The sequence below is a fragment of the Toxorhynchites rutilus genome, chromosome 3 (assembly GCF_029784135.1).
Source record: "Toxorhynchites rutilus septentrionalis strain SRP chromosome 3, ASM2978413v1, whole genome shotgun sequence".
Lineage (NCBI taxonomy): Eukaryota > Metazoa > Arthropoda > Insecta > Diptera > Culicidae > Toxorhynchites > Toxorhynchites rutilus.
This window is the reverse complement of record NC_073746.1, coordinates 50,489,689-50,510,322: the sequence shown is the minus strand read 5'-3', so window position 1 is coordinate 50,510,322 and position 20,634 is coordinate 50,489,689. Positions and strand designations below refer to the sequence as shown.

At 35.5% G+C, this 20,634-nt stretch overlaps 2 protein-coding genes across 4 annotated transcripts in view; both read right to left on the bottom strand.

Annotated features, from left to right (window-relative positions):
- Nucleotides 1-20,634, bottom strand: part of LOC129775228 (uncharacterized) — a 290,679-nt gene that overhangs the window by 59,668 nt on the left and 210,377 nt on the right. For all 3 annotated transcript variants that reach the window (XM_055779667.1, XM_055779666.1, XM_055779668.1), the window contains exon 3: nt 5,597-5,808. In XM_055779667.1, the coding sequence (XP_055635642.1) occupies nt 5,597-5,808 (212 nt within the window). The remainder of the gene's footprint in view (nt 1-5,596; nt 5,809-20,634) is intronic.
- Nucleotides 11,776-13,095, bottom strand: LOC129775230 (serine protease snake-like). The gene is made up of 4 exons (XM_055779669.1): nt 12,957-13,095; nt 12,861-12,881; nt 12,262-12,786; nt 11,776-12,202 (listed from the first exon to the last, which is right to left on the bottom strand). Exons 1-4 carry the CDS (start codon nt 13,012-13,014, stop codon nt 11,868-11,870), a joined length of 939 nt encoding a protein of 312 aa, XP_055635644.1. The 5' UTR covers nt 13,015-13,095; the 3' UTR covers nt 11,776-11,867.

Sequence of the window (20,634 nt, the reverse complement as noted above, 5' to 3'; positions counted from 1 at the left end):
CAAATATATGCAAGCCGGGGGCATTTTTATATTGCAAGTAATGTGAGTGATACGAATAATTCTAGCAATAAAATTTAAATTTGGAACTTTAATATTGGTTTCTTCGTGAAATTCAATATCAATGACCGATCGTGTATTGTGAAAAATTTAGCACAAATGTAAGTGTAAAATTGTATATGGTAGCAGTAGTGTTAAAAGTGACTTGATATATGAAACGATTTATTTCAATTTTCATAATTAAAAACCAAGGTGTGTTCCCGCTCAAGAACGGGTCGTATGGTTTATGCTGTCTGTTTTGTTGTGTTCATTTTCATCCAAGGAAAGTTTATACGGCGAGCAAAATTGGAAAAGTGAAGAAATATTAGAAAAAGTGATTTCCCATATGCTCTGCATATAGTATTAGGTGTTGTTAGTCCAATTAAAATTCTCATTGGGTTGAATAAACACTCAGAGAGTAAAAATTATAAAAGCAAATTACCTTTTCCATTTCAAAAATGTTTTCTGTGTATTAAAGTAACATGTTTTTACTGATGAGAAAAACTGATAATTGTGTTCGGTATTGGTAATTATATTATATTACATTGATGAGTCTTTTTTTCTTCATATGCCGTTCCACTTCAGTATCTTTTATCCGATACGCACCATCCAACGACTGTTTACCATCCTTCTGTCATCATCACTCGGTAAACACTGGTGGAATGAACAAACAATACCCAACAACCAATCAACGGACGTTTTCAGGACCACCAAACCATTATCAATGATTTTAACGATGTAATTCTTTAAACATATCCAAAATCAACAGATAGCCTAACGGAATATACGTCAACTATGCGGTCGTGTCTCGGAGACAACCCTCCTGTGACTCACGGTTCAACAATAAAAGGAGATGACATAACAAAAAATCCATGTTGAGCCGTACTTTTTGAGATGAAGGGGTGGTCCAAATAACCCCGTGTTACCCTACTTCTTACATCAAATTTCCGTTTTACCTTAACAATATGTCCGTTTCACTCGCATCAGAAACAATGTTATGCCTGTTGGTATGATTTTATTCCAGTAAAAAAACATTGAAAAACATCCAGTTTACCAGTTTTCCTACAAGTTATGTGTTTCCCTAGCTATTATATGTCTCACCTCGGCATCATGGTCTACGTGTGGCAACTAACAACGCTAGGATTTGGAGAGAAGAATAACGGTATATCTTGTCAGCATGGCCTAATCGACAGAGCCTTCAATCCCTCGAACGTAGAAATTGTAAAGAGGACATTCCGCAAGACTATACTGCATATAGAATATACTGTTTTGATCTTTAAAAAAATGCAGCTAGTAGCAGAAAATTTAAGAGAAAAATCGAAAGTTGGCTAACAAAGTTAAGTGTCCTCATTACCAGGGTCGAGAAAGTCAAAGAAAACAGACTTCAAACTGCTGGATCTATCGATATCGATATTTTATCTATCGATAAAAATGTTCGTTGTTAGCGAGGGCTGATTTTCGATAAGCGATAGAGATGAGACGATAGTGTTTCGGGTACTGTAACAATCTCTATATATTCGCATAACCCCACAAAAAAAGTCTAGCGGGTTCAAATCGCATGATCTGGACGGCCAATTGGCATCACCAAAACGCGAAATTATGCGTCCCTCAAATTTCGTTCGCAATGTGGCCATGTTCGGTCGTGTTGTGTGACACGTGGCGCCGTCCTGCTGAAACCACATGTCATCCGTATCCATATCTTCAATTTGTGGCAAAAAAAATCGGTTAACATGTGACCATAGCGCTCACCATTCACAGTTACCGTCTCGCCGTCCTCATTTTCAAAGAAATACGGCCCGATGACTCCACCAGACCATAATGCGCACCAAACAGTGACTTTTGGCGGATGCAATGGCCTCTCAACAATCACGTGTGGATTTTCTGAGCACCATATACGGAAATTATGGGTGTTCACATAGCCACCGAGCTCGAAATGTGCATCATCGCTGAAGAAAATTTGATGCGAAAATTCAGCATTTTGCAGCTGTTGTTCGTTCACCCAATCGACGTATGCCCGAAGCATTCCATGGTCATCACGCTCTAATATTTGTACCAGTTGGACTTTATATGGATGTAGGTGCAAGTCCAAATGCAAAATTCGCCACAATGATGTGCTTGTCAAGCCCAATTGCTGAGCACGCCGTGGAATCGAAACATTCGGGTCATCGTCCACACTGGCAGCAACAGCAGCAATATATTCGGCCGAACGCACATTACGATGATGCACAGGTTTCACAATATCCGCTACGGGCCCAGTTTGTTCGAATTTACGCACTACATTAGCGATTGTGTGCTCTGTAGACCGTCCATGACGACCAAAATCCTTCCGTAATGCTCGAAAAACATTTGCCGGTTTTTCATCATTTTTATAGTATAATTTAACAAAATTAACACGTTTTGCGATGCTAAAACGATCCATATTGTAAAATGGCAGACATTCAACTAACGATATGACGCTTTGGTTGACAGCTATGTCAAACGGTTGTCAGCGCAGGGCTGTATACTTTCGGAAGCCCGAAATGGAAAACCCTGTATAAAAATGTTCTGTTCGTTTGTGTACGCGTCAAAAACTCGAAAAGTGCGGAAGCGATTGAGCTCAAAGTTGGACACAATATACAATCCATTTCAAGGAGTGTTGTTACGGCATAAAAAAATGGAAAATTGGAAGAAAAATGATTTTATATATGACCAGAGTGCGTTTCTGAAATTAACTTCTAATGAAAACCGACTATTCAGCAATGAATATGTGTTCTATGTGATGGAAATATATTCTTTCCACGTGTTTAACAAAATCATGAACTGAAATTGTGTTTCGAAGTGATTTAAAATGTATCGATTTCCCTCATCTATCTCTTTTTTTTATCCCATTTATTTATTTAAGGCTCATTAGCTTTTTTTAGATGTAACAGAGCCGAATTTTAATCGTGTACATGTCACATGGTTATCATATCTATAATTAGCACATTACACAGTTGTCATTCGCCAGTATTCCTTCTGTACCATTACATATGGTACATTAACACAGTAGCCATTTAGGCGTAAGAGTATTCTTTTCTGTTCTTCCATTATCCAGTTGGACCACCGGACAGCGGAGACAGTTGATTGATCATTGTTGAGTTATTTATAGAACAGCAGCCCGATGTGTCTTGCAGAGCAGAGTAGTTGTATGGATGAATCGATCTTATTTCGACCGTGGATCGATCTCCATCGCTGATGATTGTTGCGTGGACGTAGCTATTCTGTAACTACACAAAGATGGTCAATGAGGGCCCTGAGTTTTGAACTCACGATCGATCGCTTACTAAGCGAACGCGCAACCAATGTGGCTACGGAGACCCCCGCTCATCTATCTCTATATACATAAAAAAATTCTGTTCGTTTATGTACGCGTAAAAAATCGAAATGTACGGAACCGATTGAGCTCAAACTATGATACAATATACAAAACAACCAAACACATCTAGGATTGTTTTTATGTTGTAAAAAAATGATAAATTCAACTCAACCATGCAATCACAATGTGCCACAGTAAAGCGTGGCAGGGTACGGCTAGTTATAGATAAAAAATATATTTCATTTTAACTAGGCCTTCACAGAAATTCGTCTTGCAGTATGACCATAGCTTTCACCTAGCCCTTATGAATGACTTTAGCATCATTCTTTATTAAACAGAACAAAAATTCAGTTTTCAGCCAAACAATTGTTTTTTAAAAGCGTCTTAAATTTCCGCATAAACATCTGGAGTCATACTCTATCATCCGACTCATTCACAGTGCCAATCGTACGAAACTTCCCTAATAAAAACCCAACAATCGAGTAGCGCGTCGATTCCAATCCGTGCCATCTTTCAATTCACATCTTTCATCAGGATCCGGACCACTTGCTAGAATCAGTGTGAAGTACCAAAATAAGCTTGAAGCGAGAATCGTTATAACTCAATTGTTAATTGACCAGAAGGCAACGAAACTGGCATTTCGATTCTTATCTTTCCTGAATTGTTTTCAACGTTGTTCTTTCTGATGTTCACTGATTTTCGGCTTCAAGGGTGCCTTTGGGGGTTGGAGTTTGTTTTTTTTGCTTTCACCGATATTTAGGGAATTCGACTTGTATCGATGCGGAGACAGTAAAGAATGTTCGATGGGAGGGCAGACTCAAACCGTTTTTATTGCCGTTTTATGGACTGAATCGTGATGTTTGTCGATTTCTTTTGATTGGAAATTATGAGAAGCAGGTCTGTAATTTCAGTATTTGAATGAAGAAAAAATAGGTTAGAGATTAGCGCAAATACAAAACTTGTTTCAAAAAGCTGACGTATCCCACACTAGGATCAATTCTGTCGACCATCTAACTGATGACCGAATGAAATATGTACACTGAAGTCATAATTGAATGATTTAGTAGCCACGAAATAACCTTCCATTCGAGCAACTGTGAGATCGGAAACACATCGCAACGCCCGCACCGCAAGGGAAAAAAACATGATCATAAATAATTCTTCTGACATTACTTATTTCCCTGTGGAGTTTTGTGGCCAGACATATTCGGTTTGCCATCGTCAGCATTACTGATGACAGCTGGCAAAAAAAGATACCCGTGAGAGGTATCGTATCTACCATCAACGCTAGCGCCGGCAAAAGTAGATTTGTGTGTGAGCTGAATATTTGGGAGAAAGATTCATCGTTCAGTTGTGCAGTTATAGCGTTCCGATGCTTCAAGGTAAATAAAGAAATCCGAGGAAATGTAATTTTTATTGCTCACTGAAATCACAATAAAAAAAAAATCCGTCAGCATAGCAAATTCCGACTGCAACAGGAAAATAACCCTCCTCGGAAGTCTTAATGCTTTATCCTTACAGTTCACGTTCGCGTTCCCAAGGAAGACCGATACTGCGAAAGCACTGGCGCATTGAAGCATCCAATCGATGCCATTTCTTGTTCTATTCCCTCTCGATATCCTTTTACACGATTTCATGTGATGAACTTTGCGTCATTCCAAGCTTACTTTCCCTCCAATGCCATTTTTTGAAGCGCTTTTGTTCGTTTTTCTTTCTCTCACCCAAATGTAGCCCAACTCGAGCATCCTGTTCCCAGCAGCCATTGTTAGTGCTTGCACAGGCGGGTATTTGCCCATTTCCTTTTCTTATTTCGGGTGCAAAAATCCTAGTGCACTAATGATGCCATCGTCAAATTGAGCAGCAACCAGCATTGCTACCTTCTCCGTCCCAAAGGAAATGGGATATTCTTGGCGAGGCAAAGTTCAGTTGTCGTGAAAGAAAATTGTTGTTGGCTGGTCGAAATAATACCAAAAAATAATAATAATGGATTGGACTTTAGTTATCGAACATAGGAAATGAAACTGCGACAAGTCACGGTAATAATGGTCGTATGGGAGCGGCCAACCTTGCTGACAATTTGAAAGAAACCCAATTATATTTTTTTCTATGAACAACATTAAAACTTTCGACATTATTGCTCTCGGGAAGGAGCAAATTGAAATATTTTTTATTCAGTTTCTTCCGGGATTTAGGCATAAGTCTACAGCTGTGCTTTAGCAAACTTACCTCCACTTCGACGCCGTTCACGATGAAAACCTTCATCGAGGGCTGCTCCAGTGGTGTGTATCGGTAGAACTCCCGTTTGCCTTTGTACCACTTGATTGAGTAGAGCCGCTCCTTATCCTCCATCTCGTAGTTGCAGTAGAGATGAGCTGCGTCACCCTTGCGGATCGCCGTTGGCACAGTGACACGTACGGTACGCAACCCGAGGGATGACTCTGCGAAGTGGGAGGAGAGAAAGATGGAAAGCATGCGGTTTCGATCAGAATGTTACTAAAGCTCGATTAGTGGGAGAGGAAGTTGATTTCATGGTCGTTACGTAGATAACATTGGATTCTCAAGAAGGAGGAAGCCAGTGGGAGGGCTCAGCTTTAAGTTGTCCGATGAAGTATGTATATAATGATCAGCCAAGTAAACAAAGATTTAATTACAACTTGTTCAGTGGAATGATATACATCATGATGTACATGGGAAACTATACGTTTCACGTTTGGTTTGATCTTAATGTTAGTAAAATACTGAATCTGGATCGAACCTTACCGATAGTGAATGGAACACCAAAATTCAAGTTATTAGTTATTTAAAATGTTCCATTGAAATGGTACACGTGATAATATGAAATTTTTGTACTATTTATTGTAACTTGGAGAATTCACAAGCAAAACTCAAAAATGCTTATATTGCAATACAATTAGATTTTTGGCAAAGCTGTGAATATTCAATTTAATGCTTTTTTTGTTTATCAGTAAAAAAATCGACGAAGCGGAGACGATTCGTTATTTGGGTAAACAAAATGACTTTTAGTATGAAAGTAAACTGAAAAAATGTTTTTTTGTTGTTTTCAATCCAATGTTCGGCCTATTGGGTGAACGTGTTCACCGTGATAACCATTACCGGATTGTTTGTGAAAGTTGAAAAATGTCGTTAAGGGACAAACTATTACATGTCCAAGTTCTGTCTTTGATGGAACCTGGGTTTAGTCCCAACAGAATATTTTTCAAAAATTGCGCAAAATAAATTATTACATATGGACATATTTTTACATACTATTTGCGACATGATAGAATGGAATAGGATACCACTGAATGAAAAGGGAAAAACAGTTCAAAAGAACTGGTTCATTTAGGTGACCAGTTAGCGACTGAGTCAAAGTGAAGTCCTTTATCCATCTCAACTCCATGGTCTGGTTTTCTTATTTGTTCTTGCATGTTTTTTCGTTACGGACAAGGTTAGTCGATGCATATCAAGAATTATTCTACATTTACCGATATTCAGCGCAACCAATGCACGTCTCCATTATGTAGGATAAATGAAAGAAAAATCATATTCATATTTCTGAAGGGACGGTTATATTGATTAGGATTTTTATGTACATTTATGAACATTGGATACAAGAAATCCAAAGAATGTCGAGTTTATCGTGTTAATACTGGGATATCCATCTAATGGTAATTCAGTTCAAATACCAAAGGGGTTTTCTAGGTTCAGAACCCTTTCTGTTTAGAGTATTTAATAAGTTGAATTAACGGATTTCTGAACAGTTACAAAAACTCAATTCAAAAGCAATTGTCCTCAAAGTCCTACGTCAACTTTTTGTCTGTGCCTCTAGGCTCAAACCCTTCTACTTTTTTATATGTTTTTTATTCTTCATTTTTTTAATATAAAAGAAAAAATTAATTTTTAATTACCTACCTCTCTCATACAAAAAAATTCTAATTCTTTCAGAAAGAGAAAAGAATCATATTTGATGAAAAAAAATCCTTCTATGCATATGTTCGAATTTCAACAAAGACAGATTTAATTAACTTTTTCTCTATTTTGAGCTTTGTTTGTCTTTAACTGACTCTAAATCATAAATTAAACTACTTAAGACAATCATGTTGCTTCCATTTGAAAGATGCGAGTATTTTATACAGTTCAAATACTGTTATGAAACTTCCAAATTAGTGGATTTAAGTACCATTTCTGAAGTTTTATAAACTTGAAAGTTAGGGGTTTTTAAAGTTAATGAGAATAACTTTTATCCATAAGCGATCGATCGTGAGTTCAAAACTCAGGGCCCCCATTGACCATCTTTGTGTTGTTACAGAATAACTACGTCCACGCAACAATCATCAGCGATGGAGATCGATCCACGGTCGAAATAAGATCGATTCATCCATACAACTGCTTTGCTCTGCAAGAAACATCGGGCTGCTGTTCTATAAATAACTCAACAATGGATCAACGACTGTCTCCGCTGTCCAGTTTTAACTGGATAATGGAAGAACAGATAGAAAACTCTTACGCCTAAATGGCTACTGTGTAAATTTGTACCATTTGCAATGGTATAGAAGGGAATACTCTAACGCCGAAAAATGGCAACTGTGTAATGTGCTAATTATAGATATGATAAATATATGACATGTACACGATTAAAATTCGGCTCTGTTACAGCTAAAATGCTAATGAGCCTGAAATAAAACAAAAGGGATAAAAAAAAACTTTTATCAAAAAAATATATAAGAAACTTGAATGTTTCTATCAACCAAATTAAAGCTCTCTACCGCTCTACAACTCGTTCTTTGACACCCAACTTCTATCCTGTTTAGTGTCGCTGCAATATCATTTTGAACAATTTCTGGTGAATATTTTCAAATTGTTGGAAAAAAAACTATTTAGGGACAAAATTCTAAACACACTGTTAAAAAATAACTCAAAAATTGAATTAAATGTTGAAAACTTTAAACTTAAAAGACCTCCTCTTCGATATCTTCAAACATATTTTTATCAGAAAACTCGATAACGATTAGTCCTAGGATGTAATGCTATACACAGTGCATTCAAAAAGTTCCGGGACTATTTTTTAAAACAAAAGAAAACGAGTTACTCAAAAGATTAGGTATTAGTGTTCTACATACAGGCCTTCTCTTTCCACACACATTTTTGAATGTTCGTATAGATGTCAGAATACGCGTTTGAACTGCTTAGCCGGTATGGAGTTTATAATATGCGTCACATTTCGTTGAATGTCTGGAACATCATCACTCTTCACTTACTTTCACGTACTTTCACTTCACTTCACATCATTTACTCTTATCAGTCAAAATTAGCTACTGAATCGAGATAGCGGTTCACGGGAACATTTGAAAGCCAACTTACGAAATGGATCTACTATATTCATTCACAGAAAACCATAAATCAATAACCCATTTGTATTAAAAGTCAGGTCACGATGCATAGTATAGTAAAACAACTATTATTTTGGAAACGCCACCCTGCCATATATTCGGTTTGGTTCGAATTTCCAAGTCCTACGTTAATAATGCGGTCGTATCTTGGACACCACCCTTCTTTATTATTTTTTGTGCGGCCCGCGATACCATGACTAACACCTATTTGTGGCCCCTCTGCAATGGTCGAGTACCACTGCACAATGGTTCAGGAGGTGCATTTAAGTGTAAATTAGCATCTAGAGCTTGACAGTTATTCTCTAGACAAAAACTGCCTTCGACAAAGTTGTTACATATGATAAAGCGCTCATTTTGATGTTGTCAAAAATAGGGTAGCCAAAATTTTGGATGAAATAAAAATCTAACTTTCTTGTGAACCATATCTTGAGGTAGATATGGTTCGACAATGAGCCAGTTATTTTAATCAAATTTGTAGAAAAAAGTTTTTTTTCTATCTCTTGAAATAACTGATATAGCGCTTTTTTTCTAAACTGCGTTAGGGTCACCATCAAAAATACGTAGTAGAGTTGTGATATTGACGGAACTTGTCAATATCGCAACTCTACTCAAATTTATAGATATTCTTTCCAAAAACCAAGCTCTCTTCATTCGCTTGTCATTCTTTTTGGGGCAAACATAAAAAAAATTGTTGACGGAATTTGAAAAAAACATACTTCACTCTATATAATGTGGGATTTCCAAAAACAAGTCATTTTTTGTATTTGAGTAAACTAAAATTATAATCATGAGTTTTTAGGTGAAAAAGCATCAATAACTTCAAGTAGGATTAAGATATTGACAAGTTCTGCATCGCAAAATATTTGTTTTGATGTGATCTAAAAGTCGTCAAGTCAAGATAACTTTTGGTGTAGGGTTTGAAATATAAAAGTTAGAGTAAAAAACCCCGTTCTTTCATGGTCACCGTAATTAAACTTAGAATAAAAAGCGCTATATCGGATATTTGAAGAGATAGAATAAACTACAAAGCTGCTTAAAATAATTGAGGCTGCAATATTGTCGAAATATATTTGCCTCTATCTATAAGGATAAGAAAGTTAGATTTTTCATTTCATCAAAAATTTTGGTCACCCTATTCTTGATAACATGACAATTAGCGACCTATCATGTGTAACAACTTTGTCAAAGACAGATTTTGTTTAGAGAATAAAGATCTTCCATAAAGTTGTTTATAGCGCTTTCTGCATTAGGGTAACCATGAATAAACAGGTTTTTCGCTCTAACTTTCATATTTCAAACTCTACATCAAAATTGTCTTGAGACGACTTTTAGAGCTTATCATGACCAACATTTTGCGATGCAGAACTTGTCAATATCATAATACTACTCAAAGTTATTGATGCTTTTTCATCCAAAAAATCATGATTTCAATTTCAGTTTATTCAAATACAAAAAATTACATAGTTTTGGAAATCGCACGTTATGTAGAGTCAAGTATGCTCTTTCAAATACCGTCAACGAGCATTTTTTATGTTCTCCCCAAAATTAATGACAAGCGAATGAAGAGAGCGTATTTGTTGGGAAGAAATGTCAATAACTTTGAGTAGAGTTGCGATATTGAGCTCTAAAAGTCTTCTAAAGACAGTTTTCATTTAAAATTTGCAATACAAAAGCTAGAGCAAAAAAACTTTTTTTATGGTGACCCTAACACAATTTAGAAAAAAGCGCTATATCGGTTATTTCAAGAGATAGAAAAAACTATGCTCTTAAAAGTTTTCTCAAACAACTGGGGCTACAACATTGTCGAACTATAAACTATAAAGATAAGAAAATTATAATTTTTATTTCATCGTAAATATTGGTCACCCTATTTTTGGCAACATCAAAATAAGCGCTCTATCATATGCAACAACTTTGTCGAAGACAGTTTTTGCCTAGAGAATAACTGTGGAGCTCCTTGGACCATTGCACACTGTTCTAAGGGAATGGGACAATCGATGCATCCTTGCAAAGGCTGTATCTTTATGGACCGACAAAGATTCCAATTTGATCATCTGACAACGTATCTCATAATTCATAATTCGGTAATTCGATCATTAATTCGAAAGGTATCCATCCGCAGCAGTCAAAATCAACAGGGCACTTTTTATGAAATTGAACTAGCAAATGCAGGATATAAAAATATTGCAATTCAAGCTCTACCCGTTTTCAATTTGTTGAGTAAAAATTCTCGATATCACAGCATTCACCATTCATCAGTCACCCAACTCGCGACTAAACTGCAGCGAGGCTTTCCAAAAGATCTTACTCATGACCGAGAGTTTAATTCAGTTTCCTTTATTGGATTTTTCCAAGGCTAGAGGCGAATAATCTATGAAATTTTAAAGCTCTAATGCTCCCTCTGAACCAATTTCAAAAACGACAAAACAATCAAAAAAGAATTCATTTTTATATTTGTTTTGCTGGCGTTTTATTGCTTAGAGAAACGCTCACGTCTCTCACTCAATGAAATCATTCATTCATCGGCCCTTGTTAGTGCTACCAAAAGATTGAGAGTTTGATTCTACAATATGTTTGTTTCTCACCATTAACCATCTAAAACACAAACTTTCTATTTGTCTAATTGCCATGGTCTTTTTTATTTCCGTATTTTGTAACTGTCAGCCCCGGTGATCAACATTTTTCTAAAGAAAAGTTCAACGTCAGTCACTAGAGGCTCAACGTGTTAAGATGATTCGAATAATTACCGCATTCACCATCACCACTTTTCTATTCTCGAATTCTCGAATTTAAACAAGAAAACAATTCGTCTACCAAGCCAATGAACATCTGTCAGACTTCGATGATCAAGATGATCAAGAAACGTTACCGCATTCACCATATTAATTTCAGAATATTTAAACGAGAAGAATTTTGGGAAATTTCAATGCTCTAGTCTCGAATCTCAAACAACCATTGTGTCGCTCGTGGTTGTATGTAGCGTGATTGGAAAAAAAAAGAATGAAAAAGCAGAAATTCAATAAACTCGAAATTTTAAGCAAAGTTGTTTAATGTTATCACCAAACGAATTCACTAACACCGAATACGTTCCTATATTGACGCAGTAATTACTGATCGCCCCACACCCGTTCCTCGATCCAATCGACATAACTAGCCACTCGTGTGTATACCGCCGCTGATCGTCCAATTCCACAGGCTCCCGATCCTAGCGATGTGACACCGATCACGTGATAAATGCATTCATTGGAACCTGTAATCAGCTGAATTGGTCCTCCAGAATCACCCTGACATGTGTCCTTCCCCCCTCGTATACTGCCAATGCACAGCTGGTGCTCTAAAACCCCTTCCTTGAAATAACGCGTTCCGACAAACTGTTGATTGCACTCGTCGGTATCGAGAATATCAAGCTGAACCTTGCGGAGAGTGTCGGAAATTTTATCATCTAAAAAGATTATGGACATGAATCAATGTATTTGTAAAAATACATTATAGAGCTCTTACCGTGTGTCTCAAGATGTCCAAATCCTGTTGCGATAACCTTCGTAACATTCACATCAAATCCTGTCCATAGACACGCTGGCCGAATAAGGTTCGAAAATATAACATCCTCCTTCAATCTTATCAGTGCTATGTCATTATACGATGCCTTGATAGTATAATTCCGATGCCTAACGAAAGACTCAACTTCAATATCAACCTGATCATCCACGTCATCTGTTAGGTCCAGTTCACCCAGCCGCACCAGAACCGGTTTGCCATACTTCGAACAGTGGGCAGCTGTTAACACGTACCGTTCGCTTATGAGCGTTCCGCCACATTTGAAATCGATCTTTTTTGTCTCGGGATTTTCGTACCCTAGCAGCGCTTGATGTGGGAATTCGCCTGGTTTAGCGTCTTCCCCTCCAACTATCAATTGGACCGATTTATCGCACTTGGACGCATTAAAATGAATCGGTTCCGGATCGAGAGTTAGTGGAATGGCTGATGAAAATGCCATCGTTGTTTTGTCGCGATATTCCGAACATTCTGGTTTCAAAATAAAAGATGCGAATTGGTTTATCTCCGTGCTCATGTGTCTGTGTGTTGTGCGGTTTACTTACTGATTTCGGCGAGACGCAAACCTGGGTGGAGACGAGCGGAACAAGGAAGAACGAGTTGAAGCTAAGGTCTACTAGTATTGTATATGAAATAGTTACCTTGAACTACCAGGTGACCGGTCAACAGTAGTAATACAGTGCAGATTATTCTCAACATTGTCCAAAACTGAGGAACACTGACGCTGCAGAAGACGATATTCTGGGCGCAGACAATGTGAAACTGATTTTGTTGAGACGAATTTAAAATTAAATCCCGGCTTACAATCAAACCGCTGTACACGGAGGGAAGCGTCATTCCTTAAATTTATTATTCAATCATATAACATCTAACAATTACTCATACGATGCATGTGTATCATCGGCACATAATATGCGACTTCTAACGCTGATAATTTTGTTACGCGAGTTTCTCACAGTGCCGGAATTTAACATGCATTAGAAACGAATCCACCGCGGTGATTAAAGTGTGTAGATATTGGCATAAATGTATGTATTCATGCGAACAAACAACCGTTACTGATACAATCGTTTAGAAATTTGCATTTGGTTTGCGTACATCAAAAGTATTTAACAATAAAATGTAAGATTGTTAGAATCTATGTAATGTTTTTGATCAGTTATTCTCACCGCTGTTTCAATAGGTTTGGATAAAAATGTAATGCATGAGATACTGATAAAATTACGCGAAATGCCTCATTTGCTACATGTAGATGAGGTATATTATCTGTATTATAGTGATTTTCAACTCATTTGGCTGGTTCGTCACTTTTATTTCCATTTTTGGAAGAATGTCGGGAGTGAGAATTGAACTCGTGACCTTTAGCGTGAGAGGCTAGGATGTTACCACTACGCCAGATCGCCTCCACAAGATGAGGTATGAAATTAGAAAAAAAAAATGACAAAACAAATTGATATGAAATATAAAATAAATAATTATTAAATACTTTTATGAGAAGCTTTTCCATTTAAAGATTCAAACAGTGTATTAAAACCCGTCAGCGTCAATTCGGGAGAATTGACTGACGCTGCTACAGTGATAGAAGAATATATTGAGACATCGGTTTTTTCAATATTTGATTAGTTAATTCAACGTTTTCGAACTCAAAATGTTACTATTTGCCTGAGATAGCGAAAATAATCACACTACGTTTTATTCATAAATCGATGATAGTTTCAGAATAACGAAATATAATGGGAAAACATGAAGAAAAAATATTAAAGGAACTTTTTTGTAATACATGCGTACCATACATACCTCATAGGGTAATATTTTGTATTGCCTCGACTTTTTTTCCAAGACGTCAATCGAACGATTTTGCATTGAAGTCAAGACTTCTTAGGACACTTTTGTCGGTTTTTGCCCATGAGCGATCCCATCTGAATTCGAAGGTTGAAATTTTGCAGACCCTTTCTTTGTAACCAAAAAGGACAATTCGCATCGTTGATTTTCCATTGGTTTTGATAGTCTTACTTTTGAGAAGGGCCAAACAAAAAATGCTTGAAAATTTTCAAAAAAAAAACTCAGATTTTAGATTTTAATTGGAACTGTATGGAGAATTTACGAAAACAGGACTAAAAACTCAATTTTCTGAAAAAATATGTTTTTGATTTTTTTTTTCATACACTGCGTTTCACAACTATAGAACCATTCAATTTTTCTGAGTTCTCAGAAATATGTAAGAAGTAGGTTGAAGTGAAGTACATAGTGAAGTGTATACAATAACTATCTTCAAATGTAAGACGGATCATTTCAAATTTATTGTTGTGTTCAGGCGCGAAACATTCAAAAAACTAAAATTCCAGTGTTCAATAAGTATAGAAACTCTAAAAAAAAAAAACTATTTCGCAGTTAAAATATCCCATTCGGGTTGGTTTCGACCAAGCTTCGAAGAAATTTTATTCAAGTTGCATTTCTTTCCATCAGAGAAGTTCTCCTGAAATAGTGAAACCCTTGGGATTAGCTTCCACATTAGTTTTTGGACCCGCAGATTGGGATTTTTATGGTTTGGGGAGCTTTTTCTCAAACAGGCATGGTTTAGATAGCTTACCCTCAACACGAATGTACAGTCAGAAGTGCAACGAAGTACTTCAGAATCATTTTCTGCTGTTTATGCATCAAAAACAATGTAATAATTGGGTAATTTGGCATCAATTCATAAAATCCGGAAGGTCATGACATGGTTTAACAAATAGGGGCGTCAGATTCTGGACTGGTCAGCTCGTTCACCAAATCAAAACCCTGTCAAGAACTTATGAGAAGTGGTTGTACGAATAGTAGATGCAGCTTACAAGCAGTATGAGTCATTTGAAGAGCTTAAGCGTGCAGTATCCTCTTCGTAGAACAAGATGCACACTATAACATGGCGCAGCTTGGTCGAAACCACCCCGAATGGTTTGGAAGGGGTTATTTGAACTGATTGATAACCAAAAATAACTTACGAATTAAAAAGTTTTTGTAATTCATGTGAAATTTAAGTTAAATTTGTAAAAGAGTGAGAGTTTCTCTATCTGGTTCTATAGTTATGAAACACAGGAATTTTAGTTTTTTGAATGTTTCACGCCTGAACACAACAATAAAGTTCAAATGGCCTGTCTTATAAATGAAGTTATAGTTATAGTTATAGAATACTACACTACATACTTCAATTCAACCAACTTCTTACATATCACTGGACACTCAAAAAAAATGGAGTGATTCTATAGTTATGAAATGCAGTGTATATGACGGATTCCATTTCAATTCGTCTTAGAAGTAGGCAACATCATCTCAAATAGCAGTGAAATGTTATGAGTGTAAAGACAATGGTCATTGTGGCAACTTTGCATACTTGAAATCGTCGAAAAAAATCAGACTGCTATTTTTTGAAAAGAGCCAAAAATTGTTTCTTTATTGTTTACAGAAATTTATAACTCAAAAACTTTAATATCTACAAAATTCTAGTCAAAGGATGAAATTTTCATAAAAATTTGATATTTAATATATTTGAAAATTAAACTGAAAACAAAATTGATTTAAAAATTGGAATTCGTTTTTCTGAAAAACTTTTTTTTTATTTTTTTATATGTGAGTAGCCCTTACAATTTTCAATAATTCACCCATGCATTGGAAGATGAGGATAAAGGACAAGAAAAAAGCTTTTCTAACAAAACATGTTTCATGTTTTCATTGAAAACGTTACAACTAATTCTAATTTTGTTTAAAGTCAAGATGGTGATATCGTGTATTCGACCAATGTTCTGGAAAAAAGGTAATGAAGACGGTAGAGTTTCAAGTGACATAGCATGCGCTGCCATAACTATTTCTCAAATAATGACGTCAGTCGTTGTATTTATCTTTGATTGCCCACCGCATCCATGTGAAAAAGCTATTTTCAGGAAGTAATTTATCAATTAAAAACGTCCATTTTTTTAGATTTCCCGTTGAATATGAGGCTAATGTTATAGTGTGCAGTGAATATTTGTGAAATCTGATGGATAAAAGTGATATTTCCATGTGCCTTTTTCATTCCCCACGCCCATAGAAACAAGCGAAGTTTTATTATTCATGTGTATGTTGTGAGAGAACAATAGCTAAATAATCGAAATTTCACCGAAAATGTTACTGATTTCAAGAACTAAGAATACGATTGCTCTCTGGACCTTTTAACCACATCAATAATCGAAATAAGCCACGATATAATTTTTTTATCTGTTAAAAAATAAAACAGTTGAATGATTTCATGAGAATTTTGGCTCAAATTATCATGCATCCGTGGGTATTTTGAACATTGTTTTGTTTCTTCCATACACATTCCATGTGGAATATAAATAATTACGACACGATATTTTGCTTGCCAATACAGCCTACTGCTCCATTGGTATTCGACAAAGCTTTATAACTTATTAAAATATGACTTTTTGTCAAAGGCATCAACTATCTATCTATTATAGTTTATAGTTTACATGATATTTTTGTATGGATACTCCTGAAAAAGTACCACAAAAAACCAATTTTTTACAAAGTAATCACAAAACATAAAAAAACATATAAAATCTGCATCCTTGCGATATCCTAAAATTAATCATACGATACACACCGTCGTACGCAGAAATTGTTTTTCTCTGTCGAGCGCAATGTACGTATTGCGACCGGTTGCATAAAATATACGAGAGAATTTTAATTTAAAACTATTTCCACCTTTCAGGGCAGAAAAAAAAGAATTCCAGCGAAGCAAATTTGTTTTTCATTCCAACCATGGCTGGATTTCATTCATTCGCTTGGGAATGAAAAAGCGCGAAAAAATAGGGAGAGGGCGCTCGTTTTGATCAATATTCAACGCACACGCTTTAATAACATTATTCAATGTTACACAACTTTCCCACGATCGAAGGGCACAACTGATAGCACGAGATAGTGGAAAAAAGTTGACTCAAAACAAACCCACACCGAGCAGCAGAAATTAGCATGCCGATGCTAGAGAGAGAAAAAAAAATACGAAAACACGGATGCTATTGATTTATGACCTGGACAAACAACACTGGCCCGGAAGTGGCGTATGAAATTATTGAATGCAAAAAATCAATTCAATTTACATTTAGATCCGAATTTGTAGTCCAGTGTGTAAACAAACATTTGTACACGCAGAAGTGCTCTCTTCGCCAACTAATCCCGGCTTGTGTTGAGCGCGCAGTGAATTGAGTTTGGAATTTGATTTGTGGATGATAGCGGGGCATTGCTTGCCCCGAAAATTAATGGGTTTTATGTTGAGGGGGAGGCGGAGAAGCATTAAAAAGTGCTGAGAACAATAAACGGCACGAGAATTGCAAATAACAATAAAAGCGGCTGGCTTTTATGCTCGGCGTGATGGTAATTACGGGAATTGTGAATGGGAATGGTACAAACAACCGTTATAAATTAGATTTTTGAAAAAGCATTCAAGAATAGAGCGTAAGCGTAATTTTGAACCATGCATTTTTACTGATAGTTGGCCCAGCTTATTTTCTATTTTGAAGAAACACCAATAGATAATTTCATTTGACGAAAACATTGAACTAGAGTTATACCTTACTCGTTCAATATTTTCGTTGAAGATTTTTAGTGATATTTGATATCGGGGAAGGAAAAATCGTTTTTTCTCTTCCCCGGTGTTCATTGTTCATTTTGTTCATTTCAGGTTCACTTGTACAATTGTGTCCTAGTATATTCTAAAACTAGAAACATGTAGCTTGGAAGTTATCTCCTGGTGTTAGCTTATATCGAAGTTCCAGCCCTTCGAAAATCGCTCTAAAAATTCGATGTTGCTCCTTGGTTATCTATTTTTTAGTCGGGCTAATTAATATAGTTATTGCAGTTATCAGTACGAAGTGTACGTGAGTGTTATCATTTTGTACAATGATACTCAAATCGAGTTCATGTGAGAAATGAACATTGAAACCGCATTCAGTCGGGTTTTGCGAAAATGGAAATAATTACGCTAGATTAGCGTTGCGGAAAAACACAGCTTTATTGCTCAGCCGAGTATAAAGGTGACCGAACACTGTTTTTCCGGAGATCAAATATTTGACACTATTTGACAGATAAAATTTGGTTTGAAATTTGTATAAACCCTATTTTGTTTGCCACTTTTCAGTTACCAACAATGGCAAACAATGTGAAACATCGAACATGGAAAAAAATAGACTAAACTATTAAAGGTAACCTAACCATGTTCCGACAGGTTTGAAGAACACACCAAATAATAATTCTAGGCATCCAATAATTGAATATTTGATCGTCGTGTTTTGTGTCGAATATATTTGATCAGTACACGTTGATCAAATTTTATCTGTCAAAAAGAGTCAAATATTTGGCTTCGGTCGAACAGTGTATGATCACCATAAGTACTACGAGATTCGGTGTGATGCGTATGTGAATTTATTCGCCACTAAGAATGCTGTACTGTTTGGATTTTTATAGTTATGCGGGACAAATGCTACACAGACAATTATTGAAACTTTCGGCGATACAATATTTATAACAAGGAATTCGAGCAGTCGTTCCATAAATGATGTAATGCATTAACAAACATCTTAAATCCATTGAAATTTTTCTATGAATCTTTGGTATGGTCTATGATCGAATGATCTGAATAAGATCGAATGATCTGAATAATGATCTGAATGAATTGCTGGATTCAATGAATAATAAATTATTTCAATTGAAATAAATTGATTGTTCATCAAGTAACAACCTTCAAAATCATGCTCATTATATAGAGAATTGAATCATTCATCTTTCCATATAATTCCTTTTTTTCTTGATCGTGACAGAGAAAAGTTATAGACTGAAACGTGAGCATGGGTCAATATAAGATAATTTACAGAATTTTTTAAATCAAAAAAAGTTGTTCAAATAGAGTTATCGAAGTTATTTTTTTTTAAATTAATTATGTTGAAGAAAATTGATAAAAGTTATTTGAAAGGACCCAAAACACATTCTCGAGATAGTACTTATTCGATATAGAATATTTTTATCTATCTTCAGCAAAACTTCCATTGGTCGAAAAAGGATCTAAGAAAAGTTATAGTCCAAAACCTATACAACTTGTATAGGGGAAATAAATTAATTTAAAAAAGTTGTTTGAAAGGACCCAAAACACATTTTTGGGATAATACTCATTAGATAGAGAATACTTTTATCCATCTTCAGCCAAATTTTCGTTGGTCCGAAATGAGTCTCAGAAAAGGTATGGGCCAAAATGTATACAAGTTGTAGTAGGGAAATTAATAAATTTATCGAAAATATAAATAGAACTTTTTTACACTCGAAAAAAAAAATTAAGGAACAGAGTGCGAAGTCGAAATTTTAGGCGATTTTTAAAATTATTTAAAATTGTGAAATATCAACGCATGAAGATGTGATATAAATCTCTTTAAAGCATAGTTTACATGGATTTACACGGAATAATTTACAGAAAAATTTGTATTTCGATGTACGTAGATGTAGTGGACAAAAATATCGGGAAGAAATGAGAATTCGATTTCTTTCTGTTTTTTCAAAGATAGCAAATCCAATTAACGTTATCAACTATCTTTCATTTGATTTCTATAACGTTGTTATGGACCATTCAGTACTGAGATATTATTGTATGAACGAAATATTTCGAATTCGTATTTGATATTAGATAGTTCAATAAATAATTATCGAAAAACAGTTTTGAAAACTCTAATAAATTCTATACATCCAGGATTTTTTTTACGCAGGGGATAGAATTTTGTTATAATTTGTCGCGATACACCATAGTAGATGTACTTTGAGTATTTTCTCAAATTTTCATTTCCAAGCCTATGGAGAATGGGAAAAAAAAGAAAAACTATTTTTTTCACTATAGCTCTTATAGTGAGCCATATAGGAGAATTATCTTATTATTATCTGAAAAAAATCACACATATCTATAAAAGACGAAAGAAAACATTCAAATACGAATTATAGTAGTACTGAATCTCTAAACACTAAACAAAATTCAATGTTTCAAGATTTTTTTAGTACTTCAATTTTTAGGAATTTATTTTTTGATTATATTTCTCGATATATCATAGTAAGATGCACTTTCAGTTTTTTTTTTCAATTTTTCATCTCAAAGCTATTGAGAATGGCGTGCTAAAAATTGAAAGGTACGTTTTTCACCATAGATCCAATGGATAGGGATTCGAAATATAGTCAAAATTCGTATACAATAGAAATTTTTACTTCCTTTTTACTTTTTACTTCCTTACCCAGCCAGACCATTTCCCCCGTACAACTCGTAAACGTTTTTGC